General features: G+C 38.2%; 1 protein-coding gene across 1 annotated transcript in view; it reads left to right on the top strand.

Moving 5' to 3' along the window:
* LOC121728624 (intraflagellar transport protein 88 homolog) overlaps window positions 1-22014 on the top strand; it is a 33567-nt gene that overhangs the window by 5530 nt on the left and 6023 nt on the right. Inside the window, exons 9-18 of the mRNA XM_042116824.1 lie at window positions 6219-6361; window positions 6902-7163; window positions 7257-7605; window positions 7825-7987; window positions 8459-8561; window positions 9382-9495; window positions 10384-10492; window positions 11504-11611; window positions 16314-16376; window positions 18804-18882. Coding sequence (XP_041972758.1) covers window positions 6219-6361; window positions 6902-7163; window positions 7257-7605; window positions 7825-7987; window positions 8459-8561; window positions 9382-9495; window positions 10384-10492; window positions 11504-11611; window positions 16314-16376; window positions 18804-18882 — 1493 coding nt within the window. The remainder of the gene's footprint in view (window positions 1-6218; window positions 6362-6901; window positions 7164-7256; window positions 7606-7824; window positions 7988-8458; window positions 8562-9381; window positions 9496-10383; window positions 10493-11503; window positions 11612-16313; window positions 16377-18803; window positions 18883-22014) is intronic.

The following is a 22014-nucleotide window of genomic DNA, read 5'->3' as shown; positions in this document are numbered from 1 at the left end:
TTTAACTTAGGTACTTAACTTTCACGTAGTATTTAGACTTAGAATAATTTTCAATAAAACGGAGGTACGGGGAACCTATGCCCGATTTTTAAAACAATAAAATTACAAAATTTCGTGAAAATTTGTACAACAAGATAAAAACACTTAGAATATTTTTATAAAAATTTGTAATACTCTTGATAAAAGATCTAAAGTTAATTTTCACTTACCTTTTAATTTTTAAACATGGAAAACATTATTAGCTTTCAAGAAGACTTGTACCAACGCATGGTAAAGGCAAAAACTAATTTTAAGAAATCGCCGAAAGAGCGCATTACCAAAGAATATGTAGATGGTAGATTAGAAATTCTTGAACAGTTGTGGTTTGAATTTTTGTCTGGTCACAAAGACTTAATGAGAAATTATCCAGCCAAAGATGTCAAAAGCTCAATTTATGTTACCAATGATTTTTATGATAAGGCTGAAGAATTTTATTTAGAGTATAAGTGTGATCTCAAAACTTTATGCAAAAAATTTGAATCAAAGGTAACAGTTAAGGGTAATGAATCGATATCTTCAAATAAAACGCATGCAAACTATCCACAAATAAACATACCTTATTTTTCTGGAAATTACCAAGAGTGGACATCGTTCAAATCTCTCTTCAAGTCTCTTGTTATAAACAACGAATGTTTTGATGAGATTCAAAAGCTTCACTACCTCAAATGTTACCTCAAAGGAGAAGCTGAACAATTAATTAAACATGTAGCTATTGAAGAGGGAAGCTTTGAGCGTTGTTGGCTAATGGTGAATGAACGATACAACGACAAAAAGTGGATATGTCATCACGTTCTAAAAAGACTTTTGAGTCAAGGAAACCTCACCACCGAGTCCAGTAGTGGGCTTAAGGAACTTGTAGACACTACAAATGAATGTATGGCTTCTCTGGCAAGTTTAGGTATTAAAGTTGACACGTGGGATGTAATTGTAATACATCTTATCAATCTGAAGTTAGACCCAGAAACGCGACGTCAGTGGGAGTTTTACTGTACCGCAAAAACTACTTCTGACGAATTGCCCACTTATAAACTTTTTGAAGGTTTCCTCAAAGAACGGTTTTCAGCTATTAACCGATTGTCACAATCAAGTAATAAACCTTCTAATATTACTACTAAAATAAAGTCTTTACATATTTCTAATACTGTAACTTGTGTCCTCTGTAAAGACTACCACAGAATTAACCAATGTACGCAGTTCCATAAAGCGTCAGTTGACACACGCCGCAAAATCGTCACTGACAATAACTTGTGCTTTAATTGCTTGGGTAGTGGTCACTCTGTCAAAGAATGCCGCAGCAAGGTGAAATGTCGGGTGTGTAAACGAGCACATAACTCTCTTTTACACCCTAAGGGTGACAACAACGGAAACAATGAAGCAAGTGAGAGTGTTGCCGCGTCTAATGATACTTCCACGCAATTAGTCTCATGTGTTTCATCTAGCAAACGTACTTATCAGCAAGTATTACTTGCAACAGCTTTAGTTAAAGCATCTTCCCGAAGCGGAGAAAACTTTATATTACGAGCCTTAATCGATCAAGGATCGCAGTCTTCATTCATAACCGAATCGGCTGTACAATTCCTAGGACTGAAGAAGATATCAGCTGAGGGACAAATATCATGCTTGGGTGGCAGTGCAACCATCGTCTCCAAAGCAACAGTTAATATTCAGCTCCAGTCTCTATATGACCCCTATTTTACAATAACAGTACGGGCATACGTGATTAACAAATGTATCACGTCCTTTCTACCCAGCAAAAAGGTAGACACTATACAGTGGGATGAACTACATTCCCTTAATTTAGCTGATCCGGAGTATAATATTCCGAACAAGATCGACATCCTTTTGGGCGCAGAAGTGCATGCGCAGATAATTAAAGACGGCCTCAAAAAGGGACCACTTGGCACACCTTTGGCTCAAGCAACAAGCTTGGGATGGATCTTATCAGGTGTAGTCAACGGTAATGCTAAACCGAGTGGTCAATTTACATCACTACATTGTTGTACTCGCTCGGACGATAACAACAATCTCTTAAAGAAATTTTGGGAAATTGAATCAGATATTCAAATGCCAAAGGAACGTTTATTTACTCACGATGAACAACGATGTGAAGAATACTTTGCGAAGACAACACGTAGAGATCCAGATGGTCGCTATGTCGTTCGTCTTCCGTTCAAGAACCAGAATCCTCAAGTAACATCTTCACTGGAAATTGCAGAGAAAAGGCTGAAATCACTAGAACACAGATTAAATAAAGATAAAACATTACAAACCAAATATAATGAAGTAATAAATGAATATCTCATTCTTAATCATATGGAACTTATACCTGAAACAGAAATCAACAATGAAAATGCCGTTTACTTACCACATCACGCGGTCGTGAGAGATGATAAAACGACTACAAAGGTGAGAGTTGTTTTCGACGCGTCCTGCAAAGGAAAAAATAACAAATCACTGAATGATCACCTCCTAGTAGGACTGACAATCCAACCAGAACTTAGACATATCATCATGAAGTGGCGCACGGCACCCATATGTCTTTCAGCTGACATTATTAAGATGTTTAGGCAAGTGAAGATGGATGAACGGGACAATAATTATCAAAGAATCCTATGGAGAAAAAATCCTTATGAGAAAATAAACCATTATAGACTTACCAGAGTTACTTTCGGTACAGCTTCTGCACCTTACCTGGCTGTAAAGGCACTCCAGCAAGTAGCGCGTGACCACGAAGAAGAATATCCTATAGCAGCTCAGAAAACATTAAATGATTTCTACGTAGATGATTTTATGAGTGGAGTTCAAAATGTGAACGAAGGTATTAAGCTGTTTAAGGAAATGAATGAGTTACTAGGTAAGGCGGGTTTCAAACTACAAAAATGGATAAGCAACAATGAAAAACTTAATGAACTAATGGAAGGAAAGGATGGGACGACAGGAAAGGGAAAGGATAAGGAAATAAAAGAAGATGAACTAGTAAAAATAATGGGACTTACCTTTGACCGAAGCGAAGACGCGTTCCGTTTCGTAGTAAACCTCCCGACGCTGCAGGAACCTGTAACAAAAAGAAAAATTATATCGGACATAGCACGTTTTTATGACCCGCTAGGGTGGGTTGGACCTAACATATTATTAGCCAAGATAATGATACAAAAGCTGTGGCTCGCAGGTATTGACTGGGACGAAGTCGCCCCAGACAATTTACTAAAAGAATGGTTAACTTACCGTAGTGAACAAATTAAATTGACTAAAATACGTGTACCAAGATGGTTGGGGACATCTAAAGCTGATCGCGAAGTTGAGCTGCATGGTTTTTGCGACGCATCTAAATCAGCGTACGCAGCAGTGGTGTACATTCGAACTTTGGATCCTGAAGGCAAGGTTAACGTCTCATTAGTTACAGCAAAATCGAGAGTCGCACCTGTGAAGCAAGTCTCAATACCGAGACTTGAATTATGCGGTGCAGTCATGGTAACTAGATTGTTAATCGAAGTAGCAACCATACTAAATATTGCAAAACCCAACTTGCACGCCTGGACGGACTCAAATGTCGTTCTGGCATGGTTAAATAAACATCCCAGCAAGTGGAGTGTGTTTGTAGCAAATAGGGTATCAGAAATTTTAACAAACTTAGACCCGCCCAATTGGTCGCACGTTAGCTCTAAACATAACCCAGCTGACTGCGCCTCTCGCGGTCTAAGCCCAGCTGAATTGATTAACAATTGGCCAATATGGTACAGCGGACCAGAATTTTTAGCTAAACCAACCATTGCCTACAATAAACCTAACAAATTAGAAACTGATTTAGAGATTGTTCAAGCTCACTGTACTACGTTAGACGATAATGCTTTACTAAATAGATTCTCTACTTTAACAAAGGCAAAAAGAGTACTAGCCTATTGCATGCGGTTCATCAATAACACTAAGAAAACTACTACTAAAAACGCTACTACTTACCTTACAACTACAGAATTAAATGAAGCCTTAAACATTTACATTAAAAACTGTCAATTAAGCTACTTTAGTGAAGAAATAAAGAAAATTAAATTAAAACAAGACTTACCCAAAAGCTCCAATATAAAATCACTTACGCCATATTTGGATGAACACGGTATTTTGAGAGTAGGAGGACGATTACATCAATCAGATTTGTTAACATTCACGCGAAAACATCCCATCATTATACCAAAAAACTGTCGCCTTGCTCAACTCATTGTGACTGATGCCCACAAAAACTCTCTTCATGGAGGACCGCAAGCCACTTTATGTCTCGTTCAGACGAGATATTGGATCATTGGTGGCAAACAGATGGCAAAATCTCATTACCGTTCATGTGTCATATGTGTCAAAAACGCCGCCATCTCAAAAACACCTTTGATGGGTCAACTACCTACAGCTAGGATCACTCCATCTCGACCGTTCAGCCACAGTGGACTGGACTACGCAGGCCCAATCCAAATAAGAATGAGCAAAGGCAGAGGCAATCGATCGTACAAAGGATATATCGCTTTGTTTATTTGTATGGCAACAAGGGCCATCCATTTAGAAGTTGTAAGTGACCTAACATCAGAAGGCTTCTTACAGGCTTTCAAGAGATTTGTATCCAGACGTGGCCATTGTTCAAATCTTTGGAGCGACAATGGCACGAATTTTATTGGAGCATCAACTGAGCTCAAAAAACATTATATAGCTGAGCAGAAGCAGCTGCTCACAGAAGTTGCCGAAGCATTAGCAGTCACTAATTGTGAATGGCATTTTATACCCCCCCATTCCCCCAACTTTGGAGGTTTATGGGAGGCAGGTGTAAAATCGGTAAAGTACCACTTGAAAAGAATCGTTGGCAACTCCACCCTAACCTACGAGGAGATGGCAACGGTCCTTGCTCAAGTGGAAGCATGTCTGAACTCTCGTCCGTTGTCGGTGATCAAAGACGATCCAGACACCATTTTGACACCCGGACATTTTCTCATCGGAGAACCACTGGTAACAGTTCCTAATCAGAACCTAGAGACATTAAATGTAAGTTCATTAAGGAGGTGGCAACACGCTCAACGTATGCTTCAGGCTTTTTGGCGACAATGGTCGCAAGAATACCTCACCAAATTTTTAGTGCGATATAAAGCGAATTCAGCGTCCATTCACCAATTCAAAGTTGGTGACACTGTTATCATTAAGGAAGATAACATGCCTCCCTGTCGCTGGCTTTATGGCAGAGTGACTGTCACTCATCCTGGCAAAGACAATATAGTACGTGTAGTTACTCTTCGAACGAAGTCAGGTTATCTTAAGAGACCTACTTCAAAACTTTGTATACTTCCCATTGCGGAATAAATATTATGTACCCATAAAATTGTTCTCATGGTTTAAAATAAGAAAATGTAGATACTTACTTTTATACAGTCCATTTACTTGTTTGATATGTAACACTATGACAATCTAAAGTGTATTTTTAAAATAGACTTGTAATTTGTATTTCAAAATTTATAAGTCCAAAGGTCTTACTTAAAACTTTGGCCTTGGTGGGCGGCATGTATAATATTTATCTTAGTGCTGCCATCTAGCGTCATACAATATCCGCTGTGTGTTAGTGTATTATTAGACACTTTAGTTTTGCCATCTACCACTAGATGGCAGGCGAGTCGTTGTAGATCGCGCTATAGAAGTTACTTCAATATTAATATAAGTATCCTCATACATTTGAATAAACTTTAGTTTTGCCATCTACCACTAGATGGCAGGCGAGTCGTTGTAGATCGCACTATAGGAGTTACTTCCATATTAATATAAGTATTCTCATACATTTGAATAAAAACTTGATCCGTACTCAAACCCGAGTTTCATTGACACACCTATAGGCACCTATACGAGTTTGTACAATGCTCTTACAAAAAATATTTTAAGAAGTTTTTGGTAGGTATAGAATATTATGGATTGATATTGTAAAACTGATAATAAAAACTAAAGAATTCCACCGATTGTAGCGTTGCGCCGCAACGTGGTTATGTGTTTCGGCCCCAAGGGTCAATTCAGACCCCAATGACGCGTAGACGCATTTCTAAAGTACTCAACAGATTTCAATTGCGTGAGACGTCATTCAAGTCTGTCAAATTTAGAGTGAAAAATGCAACGCGTCGCGTTGCGGTCTGAATTGACCATAAGAGTGGGTTATACGGTTGTAGGAGGAGGACGCATTCGAGTGCGTGGTCCGCGACGTGGTGCGGGGTGACCGGCTGTCGGCGTGGTCGCGCGCCGCCGCCGCCCGCGCCGACACCTGCCTCGTGCGCGCCGCCGCCGCACTCGCCCGACCCACTGACGCGCCCGGGTAACTTTTTTTTTTTTTAATATTTTGAATCATCTTGTATATTATGTATAAATATACTAGATGACGCCCGCAACTCCGTTGCGCCAAAATTCATTTATCGCGGCGGAACTGTACATTTTTCAGGGAGAAAGTATTCTATGACCATTCTCGGGTCTCAAAATATCCCCATACCAAATTTCCTCAAAATCGGTTCAGCGGTTTGGGCGTGAAGAGGTAACAGACAGACAGGCAGACAAACAGACACACTTTCGCATGTATAATATTAGTATGGATATAATGTATAATTTGTTTCTCGGCAATGGTTAAAAGTGTTTTTATTTAGTAAAGGGGTTTTTGCAGTTTATAAAAAATTCTAGCCGGTTTCCCAGTAATCGTGGAAAATCATAAATTCTCAAAGTGAGCTTGGTCTTCCATATAAAATTTTGACTTGAATAAAATATATCAACAGGATCGGTATTATATTTTATGAAGTAAGGAGGATTTTCATCGTAATAAAAACAAGCCTGACATAAACTTACCCTAACTTTTTCCCTTTTAAAGCGGGCCATCGTGGTGCGTGGAAGCCCTGCGCGGCTACTCCGGCGGTGGTGCGGGCGCCCGCCTGGAGCTCGGAAGCGCGCTCGCGGCGCTGCGCAGCGCTGCCGGTACCACTGGGACCACCGGCTATACCAGCGCCAGCAACGGTGCCATGGCGGCCGGCACCAAGGCGCTGCAGCGCTTGAAAGCGGTCGCCCGGGCCCATCCAGACGACCGGATACTGAGGGCTGAGGCTAACGCAGATGCTGCTTTTGTTGCCTTTGCTGTATGTATTATATTATTAAAACTTAATGTAAAATAATAAAAGTTTTTCATCGTACGAAGAATGTTTACCCTACTTACTTATATCTTTAAATAGTTGGGCAGATGGTCCGAATCCCAATCGTTGAGCGAAGCGGCCGCCCGCGACGACCCGTACTCGTGTGTGGCGCGAGTGACCGGCGCGCTCGCCAGTCTCGCCGCCGCGGTACGAGGCCCCAGTGACCGCGGGTCTATGGAGCGAAGCGACAGCGTGAGCAGCGCCACGGAGCGCCGCAGTGCGGGTCGCAGCGCCGGCCGCAGCGCGACACAGCGCAGTAGTGCGGATCGTAGCGCGCTAGATGTCGATCACAGTGTGATCGAACGCAATGCGCTCGAGTCCGCCGCCGAGCAGCTCACCGCCGCGTCCCATCTCGATCCCACTGATCTAGTCGCTATGTATGATACCGGTTGGTAATGTTTATGATTTTAAATAGAGGCGGCAAAATTGGTTGTGGAATGTATGTGCTATATTACAACATAATGTAAGTAAGTATTATAAAAATTAGGATAAGCTAGAAGAAATATTACTTCAGCTTAGGAGTTCAAACTCAAAACACTATAGGCTCATTTTAGACTGTGTTCAAAAAACACAAGCGTTAATTTTATATTATTCATAATCATTTCAGCGCTAGTGCTAGAGCAGTGCGGCGCGGCGGAGGGTGCGAGCGCGCGTTTGTCACGCGTGCGTGGCGCGGCGGGCGGCACGCTGCGGGCGCTGTCGGCGGCCGCGCTCGCTCGCCTCGCCGCCGCCAGCCCTGAACCTGACGCGCTCGCCACCGCCGAGCACTGGTAAGGCTACTTACAGACGAACGGCACTTGTCGACAGCAGAATGCAGATTTTTATTCATTATTTAAAACCTTAAGATGCACTTACACGAGCAATAAAGCGACCATAATTGGTTGATGATATAGTATAATTGTCCAATTAAATTAAACAGTACATAATATAGTACTATTGTTTTAAAAAGAGCTGTCTCCGATCTGGAGCAATATGGAGCAATTTCAACAAATTGCGGTAATTATTTCGGCGATATTGCTTCTAATTGCTCCAGATATTTCATATCGCTCAATGTCGCAGATACGAATTGACGAATATCCGATGGGCTTGAAAATTCTAGGCAATTGTGTTGCTGCTTTGTTGCCGCAAATTGCTTGATGTAGTCGTGACGTCATAGTTGACGAGAATTGACTGGAATCGAGCAATTTTAGTTGCTCGTATAAGCGCACCTTAAGATCTCAAATCTCTAATATCTATCACAGGTACAGCATGATCGGGAACTGGGACGCGAGCGTGACGTGCGCGCTGGCGCAGCTGCACGCGGACGCCGGCGACGCGCACGCAGCCAAACATCACTACCAGGACGTAAGGCACAATTTATTATGAACTTTTCAGACAAAGATATACTACGTTACTAATTATAGAGTATAATAGAATATACATAGTTATAATCATAATATATACATAAATAAGGTGAACGGACTATATTCGCTACTTGAAGACGCAGTACGCCTTCCATACTTAGTCATTTTGCATTCGACAGTGTGGAAGCTTCATTTTTTATAAAATAATTCTCATTCCATAACGTAAACTTACTGCCGCACTCAGGACCCGTACCACCAAAAAGTATTAAAATAAATGTCTCGGAATACGGCGGTCAGATGCTAAGTTTCTGCTACTTATAGTTTGTGCGTTTTAAGATGATATGGGTGACACTTCTCATATTCCTTGCTACGGTTTTTTTTACTAGAAAACAAAAAAAATCAAAATGTACTAAATTATATTCCATCTACAAAAACAAATGTTTCCTATAATAATTGTAAATGAATAAAAATGAAAAGTTGCTAAATGCTAACTTGTTAATATAAAATTATAAATTTTAACTGTGAAAATTATTGTTACGAAAATATTTGAAAAATGTCAGATGTATGAAATGAATCGAAATCAAATCGATAAAAATTTTTTATCGCCGTTTTAAATTTTAAATCGCCGGCACCACTGAAATGTCAGTACGAAATCGATAATTTCGATTGCAATTCCTTTACGAAGTGATTCGATATTTTTAAATTATCGATTAATTTTCTTAGGTAACTTCCCTACTATTGTCAATTATCATGTGTCACCCATATCATCTTAAAACGCACAAACTATAACAAATTTCCGTGTATTGTAAATATAATGTCAGGTGGAGGCGGTGTGGCCGTGCGACGTACGCGCGCTGCGGTGGCTGGCGGGCGAGGCGCCGCCCGACGAAGCGTTGCAGTACTACCGCCGCGCCGCGCGACTGCAGCCGGACAATGTTAGTACTGACATAATATTACGTATATAATAATCTTATATCTTTAAACGAGCAATTCTTTTATATATATATATATATATACAGGGTGTAACAAAAACAAGTGATAATACTTTAGGGTGTGTACGTGTTCCTTGTAGAGAGTTCAGTGTGAAAGTAGCAGCGCTGAAAGACCAAATTTTTTTTTCACTTTTGTATGGCTAAACTCGTGACGCTCGGGCCCTTGCCCATACAAAAGTGAAAAAAATTTCGTCTTTCAGAGCTGCTACTTTCACAGTGAACTCTCTACAAGGAACACGTACACACCCTAAAATATTATCACTTATTTTTGTTATACACTGTATTTTTTGTTTTATGTATTATTTGTTATATACTATTGTCTGTCTACAAACAAAGATATTGTTAGTAGTTACACAAGTAGCTGTAGTTATATTTTTATTTGTCTACTTTCAAAATATTGGGTAAAAAAGACGAAAAGCGACGGGTCTATGTATGGATTATAGTGTATATTAATATGATAAGCTAACCAAATAACAATTGTCTTATAATATTAATTTTTGACGATGAAGTATCATGTAGAAACGGACCTCTATATTTTAAACTGATTAAATAATGCAATCATCACCACGGATGAATAAAATAAAGAATGTGGGTTCATGCTACAAGCATGGAGTTACAGAGCAATTATAAGAGTAATGAGGAATTTCTCATGTTGCTATTATTCTATCTTTATCGTTTTGGCGTTACGGTGGCCGGGTAAAAACCCCTAAAGCAGAAGGGGCATATCGGGCATATCGTACCCACCGTTGTAGCACGTTGATACATAATAATATATTGAATGAAATGCCTCTACTGCTTTAAGATTCTTCTAATACCGCCTTATGTTTGCAGCCGCAATGGGGTCTGCTGATGGGCGGGTGTCTGCGAGCGAGCGGCCGCTACCAAGAAGCCCTCGCTCTCTACAAGAACCTCAACTCCCGGTTCCCCGATAATGTTCACTGTGAGTGACAAACTCTTGCGTACAGAGAAACAAGCTACCTTGTGAGCTATCAAATAAGCATAGCTACACTGTATTTTCGTCTATTGCTTTGCTGTCACAAGATAAGTGATAACTAATTATTCTAAAGAAGTCAGGAATGCAAACTATCTCTACTAGTTGTCCCAATTGTATTGCAAAACCGTAGCCCCAGCATACTTATAAAATATTTATACAATGGATATGTTATAACTTATAACTTATCTATCTATATATTAATACGCAAGCGAAAAACTTTGTATCCCTTTTGACGAAAAATGCGGAAACGTAGGTGAATGAAATTTTGCACAGTTATATTTTATATGGTGAAGGAGTGCATCGAGCTAATATTATTTTGAAATTATGCTTTTATCATACATTTTTTTAACAAATAAAACATTACACACATTACTCAAGAAGATTATAGATTTTTGAGTGACAAACCTATACATACGAATTATACTCTTTTATTTATGGTTGAAGTCTGTTGACAAATTGAAAATGGATAATAGTTTTTTTATTGAATCTTAGACATTAAGACCATGCTTACACGGCCACGGACAAAAGTTGAAAAAATTTTGATAAAGTCAATATTTTTTTTTACAAAATATAGGTAGTAGTCCTAATGTCGTTAAAACTAAGGTCGAATTTTGACCATTGGGCGATCTCTAGTACACTATACAGTGTTTCGTTTTTGTCTTTCAAAAGACTTCCAATGTAAAAGATAACGACATAACATTGTATAGCTTATACAGGTTTTACTTTAAATGAACGTGGCGAGAAAAGGAACTAACGCTTCTATCATACAAAAACGTCATTTTGGACATGTGTTTCACAGTTCTCCTTTACCAGCAGCGCCCCGTCCACATTCATTTAAAGCCTTTGAGCGCTTTAAATATCCATTAGTAAGCGAATTTTTATTTTCCTTTCCTTTTCTGTGGCTAGGAGGCGCTTTGCGTCACACTTTACTGTCTGATAGCTGCCATGTTTTCTCAGGTCTGAAGCTAATCGTGAAGCTGTGCGGAGACCAGGGCCTGTCGGAGACCAGCGCCTGGAGCCGCGAGCTGCAGCGAGCACAGGCGCGGGCCAAGCAGCACGAGAGAAGTGCAGTACACAATAACAATAATAATAGGGGGTTTAACCTCTCGACTACTGGGATGTCTGAGCCTCAAATACCGCGTTCTATGGCGCCATTTTTTTTTAAGTTTTACAAAATTGCGCCAATCAGGAACATAGTGCGTTCTTTTTGTAGCTAACTTCATACTCTTAAAAATAATGCATAGAACAAACGAAATTAAATCTTATACCTAAACACTAAAATAAGTTACAAAACAGCGTGAGGTGCATCAGGTGGCTCGATAACGAGCCGGTGGTACACAGAGGTATTTTTACGGGTGGCTCGTTAAGGTGTCGGTGGGGTTCAAGAGGTTAACGCCTCCAGTCCACCGACGCTGCAAACTGCTGATGCAACAGCGGCGAACCGATTTACTGTCTCATCCGCCACACGACAGTGCGTTATATTGCATCTCGCTCAATTTTTGTTTCGCATTGGTTTCGCAGATATTTCGCAATCCGCAGCGTCGGTGGACTAGAGGCGTAAAGATCGTGACATATTATGACAACTGTTTGACATGAAAATTGATTCGAATCGGTACAAAATACCTTATTGCTACATAGATCCGCCTGGTGGGCGGTGGCAGGCGGTAAGACAGATCGGAATATTTTTATTGACAGTTTTTGAAAACATGAGTCTACCAGGCGGCGCTTCGTGTAAATCGGGTCCGCTACTTAGCGACAAATTATTAAAATTAAATACCGAAAACTGTCATTAGGGTCTTATTACTAGAAAAAGGCTCATCCCGCGATGCAATATCGCCTGTTGCAAAATATTTCAATTTTTTTCAAATCAATCTAAGAAAAAAGGGATGACACTACGATGTTGCCACTTTTTGATTTCTTCACTTTCTTGACGGACTATACATAGGTAGTTTTTTAACCGTATCGCTTAAAAGGGGCGACTAAAGCAAAATAGATTAACTTATAATTCATTCTTATACATAATAATAAGCTATTTATTGTTTAATTTTAGGGTTCCGTACCCAAAGGGTAAAAACGGAATCCTATTACTAAGACTTTGTTGTCTGTCCGTCTGTCTGTCTGCAGGCTGTATCTCAAGAACTGCTATAGCTAGACTTCTGAAATTTTTACAGATTGTGTATATCTGTTGCCGCTATAACAACAAATACTAAAAACAAAATAAAATTAGTATTTCAGGGGGGCTCCCATATACAACAAAGGTGATTTTTTCTGCCTTTTTCGCTCTATATCAATAATAGGAAGAGGTAGACCCTTGATTTTTTTATACATTCTTTTGTTATAGGTGTACTTTAATATTTGATAATAATATTAGAATAAAATAAAAATTTAAGGGGGGCTCCCATACAAAAATCACAATTTTCAGCCTATTTTTGCTCTGTATCGGTACGAAATCCTTCGTGCGCGAATCCGACTCGCACTTAGCCGATTTTTAAGTATAGATACTACATTATATTTGCTAGTACCTACTAGCGAAAACACGACATCTCAAAATTTTCTCAATAGAGAAAAATGACAAACATGCATGTAAATTTAACGAATATTTAATTTCTTTTCAAAAAAAGGCATTCAACTGAGTAAATAAACACACCGGCAAAATTAGAGGAACATAACAAAATTTTCATTTTTTTTTAAATTGTTCACTGATTTTTATATATTTATTTATTTATTTATTAATTGATTATTAAAAATTAAATTTTATATAAATTTAGGGCATAAAAACGTGAAAAATAGAAAAAAATCAGCAAAAATAAAAAAATTAAGAAAATCTTTGAAATTTCAGTAGTAAGTTTTTAAGATAAATTCTCCATTTTTATTAAAGAAATGCCATGTTAAAAGCGTGTAATGCTGGTGTAATGCCTTCTATGGATCTCAAGAGGGCCTGGATACGCCATTCCATGCTTGCATTTTAATTGTCAATCATTTCCTGTGGGATATTCTCCTACTCCTCCAGTAGCGCCAACTTGAGCTCCTGGACACATTTTGGAGCTGGAGTTTTAACTCGTACCGTTCACCCATTGATGTGCCACACGTCTTCAATCGGATCCACATCCGTAGGGCACGCTGGCCTCTCCACCTGGGCTACGCCAGCATCGTTTAGGTAATAATGCCCGATTTTCTTACTCTATGGACGCACATAAAATTGAAATTACTACCTAAAACTGTGTAAAAGGCACACCATGCAGTTCCAGGATGTCGGTGCTATAGCTCTGTACTGTCAAAGTACCATCATCTATAATCATCAGCTCCATGCGGGCTCCAAATCATATGCAACTCCAAACCATTACGAAGCCTGCATCATAGGCCAGTGTTTCCGGTAAGTTTGATGGCCTGTAGCTTTCCTTATAATTTATCCACATTCTTTATCGCCTGTCAATACAATGTACACAGAATTTGCTCCCATCACTGTACAGCACAAGATTTCACTCACTTGTCTAATTTTGATGTTCACGCGCAAATCTTAGCCTGGCTCTTCGGTGTCCTGTCTTAAGTTTTGGTGCCCTTGCTGGCACTTTTGAGTTTAATTTAACTTCTTTGAGTCTTCATCTTACTGTACAATCACTTACACGTTCATCTTGGACCTGTTCCGACAGGTTTCGTGACTGCATAGCAGTTTGAGGTCGATTTCTTAAGTTTTGTTTCCTTACAAAATGGTCATCCTGAACCATTGTCACCCGATATCTGCCTTGTTCTCGTCTCCGAACATAAGATCCAGTCTCTCTGAAGCGTTGAAAGTTACGATGAACCACGGAAGCCGACACACCTGGCCTGACTGACCGAACGGTAGGTGTGACCTTTCTCTATCGTGGTTACAGCTCTAGCTGTCGCAGATGCTGGGAAATCACTAATTTTGTATCTAAGCAATGTGTTCTTCCAAAAACCAAACAATCAAATGAGCTGAGCATACCTTGCACCCCGCTAAAACGCCATTCTTATCAGGAACACTTACAACGTCAATAATCGAAAAACACTTATTAGGGCATAATTGCTATAAAAACCTGTCAACTTGCCAGTTTTGTTCAATATTTTATTTCTTGAATGAGCTTAGAAGCTATAAAAAAGGCTTTCAGACAGCCCGGCCCACTTGAGTTCAAGTTTTGGCCCTTTTTACCAATGTTCCGCTAATTTTGCCAGTGTGTGTATTTAAATAAATCTATTCCCGTACTAGCGGATTTTTAAAATGTTGTATATTTATCAAGTTAAGAAAAAACTAACTTGGCGCTGATTGTGCGTCGTTCTTATTCACCTGGCATATGAAAGTATTAAGTAAGTGTGAAGAGAGAAGGCACATGTTTGATTTTTTGCTTTGTTCGCCCTCTGAATATGAAAACGCTCTATGAATGTCGGATATTTTTAACTTTTAAGTTCGGAGCCGTCAATATAATATTTTGCAGACGAGTACCTATATCACGTTACTCATAAGCACAAAAAAACCTAGTTTTATATTATTTTTAGAGTAACTTCAGTTTTGTTTAAATAGCACATTGACATCAGAAGCAAACATAATATTATCTGCAACTTTGAACCTCGATAACGGATTGTATAAACAAATATGACGTTAATATGATTTGTGGCTAATAAAAATCTGAGTCAAAACTTATGTGCAATTTTTCTTACTTGTTTTACAGTAAAGCTGTATTTTTTAAATGAAGTGGGTTATGGGACAGAAAACGAACAGTGCGATTTCCTGATGTTAAGCGAATAGGTCCGCTGATGCTCGTTTTATATCTTTGTCTCTGGCAACCTCACACTGTAAAACAAATATTATTGACGTAACGTCATTTCTGTAAGGCTGAAGGCTGTTAGGCTGATTTATGTGGACATGCCTCGAAAACCGAGCGGCGTACTTGGCGGCTTATCCATAGAAATCTATACATTGCTACGCGCCGCGCCGCTGCCGCCCCACTGCCCGCAGGTTTCGAAACTTCAGCCTTAGGGTCAATTTATACTAGCGCGGAGTCGAAGCGCATCGAAGCGAATTATTAAAACTGAATATAACAAATTCAACCTTAACTCCAAAGCGTTAAAGCACTTTATTACTTCTGAGAATTTAAAAAGGCGCGCGCATCCGCGCGAATTCGTGTCGATGCGCCCGACCAACGCTGATTGGCCTCGCAGAAGTAATGTACGCGTTACGCTCTGGAGTTAAGGTTGTATTTTCTGTGTTCAGTTTTTGGGAATTCGCTTCGCTTCGACTCTGCGCTAGTACAAATTGACCCTTAAGGGTGTCATTTTTATTTTTACCCAGGCATTCTCTCACGCATTTCATTATACCTATTTATTTGATAACATATCTTATGTGCGTCTCTATGTAAGTATGTTTGTAGCATGTTTGTAGCATCGTAACTCTTAAACGCATTAACCGATAATATTGTTCCAGTAAGCTTATCTATAGGCAATATATTTTGTATAAATTTTCTTTTGACGACAATTTGTTGCAAACATAAATAATATTTGATAATAATGAGCGATAACTCACAAGGGTAAATACTGTTATTGTTATGCTTAAGATGTTATGAATGTCGTCAACTCCAAATTAGATAATACGTAAGATAAAGTTTATAAGTTCAATAAAAATTTTAGATATTTTCTGACCACTACTACTCCTTTACTTTCTTTCTTCCTTTGCTTTAGCGACTGTATTTACTTATGTATCTTGCTGGGATATTTCATTAATTAATGAGACATTGAAACTGTAATGTGTTAACAGCGGCGGCGTCGGTTGGCAGCGGCTCATCCGGTGCGAGCCAGTCTCCGGTCGACAGAACCAGGGGTGAGATGTCACACCACACGTATCAACTACGCGACATAAGCCATGTTACACCACGTGTCTAAGCTACGCAACATAGGCCATGTCACACCACATGTCTAAGCTACGCAACAAAGGCCATGTCACACCACATGTCTAAGCTACGCAACATAGGCCATGTCACACTACAATATTATGTCTAAGTTACGCAACATAAGCCATGTCACACCACATGTCTAAGCTACGCAACAAAGGCCATGTCACACCACATGTCTAAGCTACGCAACATAGGCCATGTCACACTACAATATTATGTCTAAGCTACGCAACATAAGCCATGTCACACCACATGTCTAAGCTACGCAACATAGGCCATGTCACACCACATGACGTCTAAGCTACGCAACATAGGCCATGTCACACCACATGTCAAAACTATGCATATTATTATCTGTCTTCTTTTTAATATTTATAAAAAGAGAATCATTTTTATAAAATGTCATTTTATTCGAGTTTTATCGAATACCGAGCAAAGCTCCGTCAAATAGCTGGTATTTATAAAAAGAGAAAGCATAATATTTTAGCAAACGATTGACTGTAGCGCAAATGGGTCTATAAAATACTAAATGCTCTGCAGTAGTGTTGTCTTAATACTTTGCTTTCTTACTTTCTGCAAAATGCCTAGTTAAGACACTTGTTGTTCTTCTACCAGTAAGTAAGCCTTGAACACTATAGACCAGGGGTCACCAATTAATTTGGCGGTCCACACATTAAAAAAATACTATGCAAAGTTTACAAATTAACATACAAATAAATTTTTGTAGCTAATTATGTCTCTGATGTTAGGAGTGAAATTGGTGTAAGCTATTGGAATTTAATCCTGGAGATGTTCATCGAGACCGAAATTTATTTTAAACGAAGTAATAATCTTTGAAAATGCTTGGTCCGCACACCATGGGTCGGCGGTCCGGATGAGGACCGCGGTCCGCCATTTGGTGACCCCTGCCATAGACTATAGAATATAGAGCAATTTGCGCTATAGCTAATCGTTTGCTAAAATATCACATGTATCTCTATCTTTTTCTTAAAATTAAAATTTAATAGTTTGACCAAAATAACTTTTTACTTTTTGCACTATTATTATAATAATGTTGTATGTATAAAAAAATCATTTCTGTTATTAAGTATATATTTTCTAAACGGGTTTGAATATTCCTTTCTGAGCGATGCCTTCGTGATCTAAACCCATATCATGCAACTAACCAAGCGGCATGCAAAATGCCCTACAGCTATGTTTTTCTCAAATATTAATTTATTCATATTTAATCTTATTTGGTAAACTTTATTGTCGATTGACTGCAACATAGATTAACGAATGCTCATTAAAACTGACTGGGTAACGATTTAAATTGACCACTCTATGTGACCAGTTCAAACCGGTTAAAGTTACATTACTTGGTCACTCGAGATAAGGGCTACCAGATTTTTCTTGAACAAAGATAACACTGTATAGCGAGAGGGTAAAATCTTTCCTGTTGTTGAGCAATAAATTGAATGATAGTACTTATTGATTTATTGTCTGTGTGCACAATAGGACTATACTTACAATTTAATTATGTGTAAGTTAATAATAATAGCTTGTAGGTTTTATTGTTTGGCTAAAATAATTTTAATGAAGTCATTCCATAACTAAAATGTAGGTAGTCTTTTTTATACCCTTACTTGCTTGGGTTTTAAATTATTTCCCAAAAGTTACAAACACATGGTGCATCCAAGCCGTATTTAACATTATAATATGTCATTGTAATATAATATATTCGCATATCATGCAGAAGTAATCGTATTTGTAGGTATAACGAAACTAATGTCAATTTGTAAAATTTTTAGATAAACTATACACCTCGTAAGTTCCCGTTTTCGTGTTGAATGTTTGTCGTCTTTGAGCCTGTTAATTTCCAGAGGCTCAAGGCACACGGTTTTCTGAACTTGACATACTTATCACTGCTGTTATTGTGTTCGCGCATGATATTATAACACTGATAACCTCTTCGATAACACCGAAGACCAATATTTTTCATGAGATACAAGAACATATTGTAACACCTAGCTGAAAGCTAAAATACCTACAACTACCAACTTAATATGTCATATTATATAATATCGTGATATTGCAAATAATTAAAGTAAAGTCTATTACATTTTGGCATAGTACCAAACTATGTAGTAGGTACCTAAAATTTTAGTGTGTAGCTATACCATGTAAAAAGTTATTTATAAGAATAATCTGTTTGGTTACCTACTGATGGTCTATGATCTATCCATCACCTTTAAGTGGAGCGCCAAATATAATAAAAAAACTGGTAGTAGTGTGGGATATTTGCGTGGTGGTATCCCACAGTAGCATACTGCATAAGAAACTGATTGAATATGCCTTTTTTTGCATATTTCCAGGTGGTTCCAGTGAACTACGGATGGCGACAGCTTCGAAACGGCCGGCTAGTAGAACGAGCGGCAGCTCCGCGGCTCACACGTAAGTTGGTTTGGATTGGAAGAACTTGATCACATTGCCATACATTGCTCCGTTAGGTACCTACGTCGCGTCGTCGCAACGAGAAACGCATACACCACACCTGTGTTGCATTTACGCGCGATATTACAAAAACAAAAACTGACAGCACCGCTCTCAGCCTCCCACTTTTTCTCATGTCCGTCGTTTCGCGGAAGCACTGCGTGTTACATCGGAGGATTCTTCATTCTTGACATACAACTTGCGCTATTAACAGCTGGTATCGACTTCAAAATTATAAAGCTTGGGTACAGATATAGTTGAGGGCTTAGATTTTATTGATTAATGATAAATTATTGGTCTAATATATAAAATAAAGAATAATATAAATCTATGGTTGAGGAAAAAAGGCGTTAATATGGAATAAGAATTATTTAATACTTTTTGGTTTATTTAGGTATAGGTATATCATTTTGTTTTTACTGTAGAAGTCGGTTTAAATTAAATAATTGTAAATAAGGCCATTGACTTAGCGGTCAAACAAGCGATTAAGTCATGTAATAGTTATTTATTACATTATTGTGCATAATATAATACACTTGAACCTAGAATAAGTGCTCTTGCGTCATATTTTATGCAATTTATTTCAATAATTCGCATCTTTAAAGTAATACCGTTACCAAACGAAATTTTTCAGAAATTGAGGTATCAATGTAATCTATCTAAAATAAACGTAAGCTGCAAGATACACTTGGTTTGGTTTTTGCAAAATGTTGTGTTTTGCGCCATTTAGCGGTAAATCAAAGCGTTACTAAGCCGAGTCATGTTAGGGTCGATTAATACAATATTGTGTCGGAATCGGTGTCGGTGATGACGGATGTTTTAAACAACAGTGTCATTATTTGGATAAACACGGCTTTAAGTCACAAAATATTTTCTTTTTTGGATAGGTAAAGTGTTTCAATTTGTTTACACACATTTTTCGTGTTATGAAATAACGCAATTTATAATTCAATTTCATTGTATGGAATGTTACAGTTTGTATAGTCACAGTTTGCCTTTATTTTTTTAGAGATTAATCCAATAAGGTTTATCTGTAGAGTGTAACATTTTTATTATAATCAAAAAATATTATTAACATGCCAATAGGTTTAACTCATTATTCTTAAATTAAGTGATAGAAGTGAACATTATTGTTGTTAGCTCAAAGTAGGTATCCACCTCTCGTGGATAGAGAAATGAGGCTGTGATCGTTACTATGTTTATTTTTTTTAATTACTATTTCCAGTTGATCTGCTTTCAGTCAAAGTGTTTTAAAATGTAAAAGGAAAAGATAGTTAAAAGTTAAAACGGTAAGATACTGCCTTAACTTTTAATTATGTTAACACAATTCGCTAAGTACAGTTTGTGTAAATAATATTTTGTCTTTGAATGACTAAAATTGGACGTTTGGTTTAGAAGTTATGGCGAAATTAAGTTTAGTAATTAATACGTCCGTTTTGAAGTGGGCGCTACCAAGGCAGGGGTGCGCAGTAGCGAAGATTATGATTTATGACCGGCCCTGCAGCTGGTGAATTAGCTCATATACCAAGAATACCAATGATCCCTACTGATTTGCCTATTAAGTACCCTTCAAAAGGCTCCAATTTGTTGTAAAAATTTATTTTGCACTAACGATTAGTAGGAATAGATTTACGATTATTATTTTATAACAAAAAATTGAACCCGACTTCGAAGGAAAAAACAATATTCTTAAAATGACCTAAAAAGTATGAAATAATTCTTATTCTTCATTAGTGCCTTTTTCAAAATTCGACTAAATCTCAACGAATTCTGTACTAAATTTTCATTCTTTTGAATTAAAAGTACCAATAATTGGGTCATAATGAGTAATTATGGTTGTGATGATAATGATCAATCAAATTGATATGTTGGCTTATGCTTTCAGTTGTTTAAACAACGCCGAAATCCCCGAACCTGTATCTATAAGGATTCAAAAATTCTGTTCGGTACTTTCGGATCCAGGGTATAACCTAGTGCGAAGTCTTACTTTTTGGTAGCATTTATCTCAAGTGCTTCACTTCGTCTTCGTTCGTCGAAATCACTATATTATGGATCCCATCATCAGATTACCATTTTTGTGAACATGGTACCAAATTAGGCATTCAACCCTGTACAACGACAAAAGAATCATGAAAATCGATCAACAAACGGCGAAGTTATAACCTCCTCCTTTTTGGAAGTCGGTTAAAAGGAATGTTTTACGTATGGGCAACTTGCCTACAACATTGCCAACATTGCCCTATTACGAGTCGGGGCTCCCGACCATCAGTATATTTTGTTACGAAAATAACTAAACGTCAAAATTTAATGTTGTAGAGAAGCTCTTCAATAATCGCTTTAGTTATCTATCCTAAAACAACGGGTTGCACTCCGGGACTACCGTCAGAAGTGAAAACTTATTATTAATTACATTTAAATATTCTCGTCATTAACAACTTTAACATCCACAGAAAGATAATCTTAAAGCCTGCGGATAATGACTGCGTCGTCATGTCGTTGTCTGTGAATTGGCCTGGGAATCATTTTGCAGCTGACCGTGTCTTTCCTGGGTAGGCTTTTTGCAAATTGCAGCGGTAACCGACATCCACGCGAGCGGAGCCGCGGGCGACCGCTAGTATTATTATAAATGCGAAAGTGTTTTTGTCTGTTTGTCTGTCTGTTTAATCTCTTACGCCCAAACCGCTAAACCTATTTTTCTGAAATTTTGTATGCATATACAAATAAGTATACAGAATAATATAGTCCCGATCCCGGAAAAGGAAAAAATGTATACTTTTCATCCCGGAAATATATACGACTAGCTGTTGCCCGCGACTTCGTCCGCGTGGACTTCAGTTTATAGTGCGCGATGTCAACAAAATTAGTGTCAAAAGCTTTTATAAAAAGAACCCTGGTACCCCTTAAATCAAAACAGCCTTGCAGTGTGCATATAATATTTCAATTTTTTAAATTAATCTTTATATTTTATGCCAAATTTTTAAGCTTATTTAGCCCCTCAATTACACAACTTTACCCATAAACTATTTATCATTGATAGGTTTAAGGTTACGTCACTGCATAGATAAAGTACTGATTTATTAAATAACTTAAAAA

This window comes from Aricia agestis, chromosome 7 (genome assembly GCF_905147365.1).
Source record: "Aricia agestis chromosome 7, ilAriAges1.1, whole genome shotgun sequence".
In the NCBI taxonomy this organism is placed as follows: Eukaryota; Metazoa; Arthropoda; class Insecta; order Lepidoptera; family Lycaenidae; genus Aricia; species Aricia agestis.
Note: the sequence above shows the minus strand (reverse complement) of the source record. Positions and strands in the feature narration are given on the sequence as shown.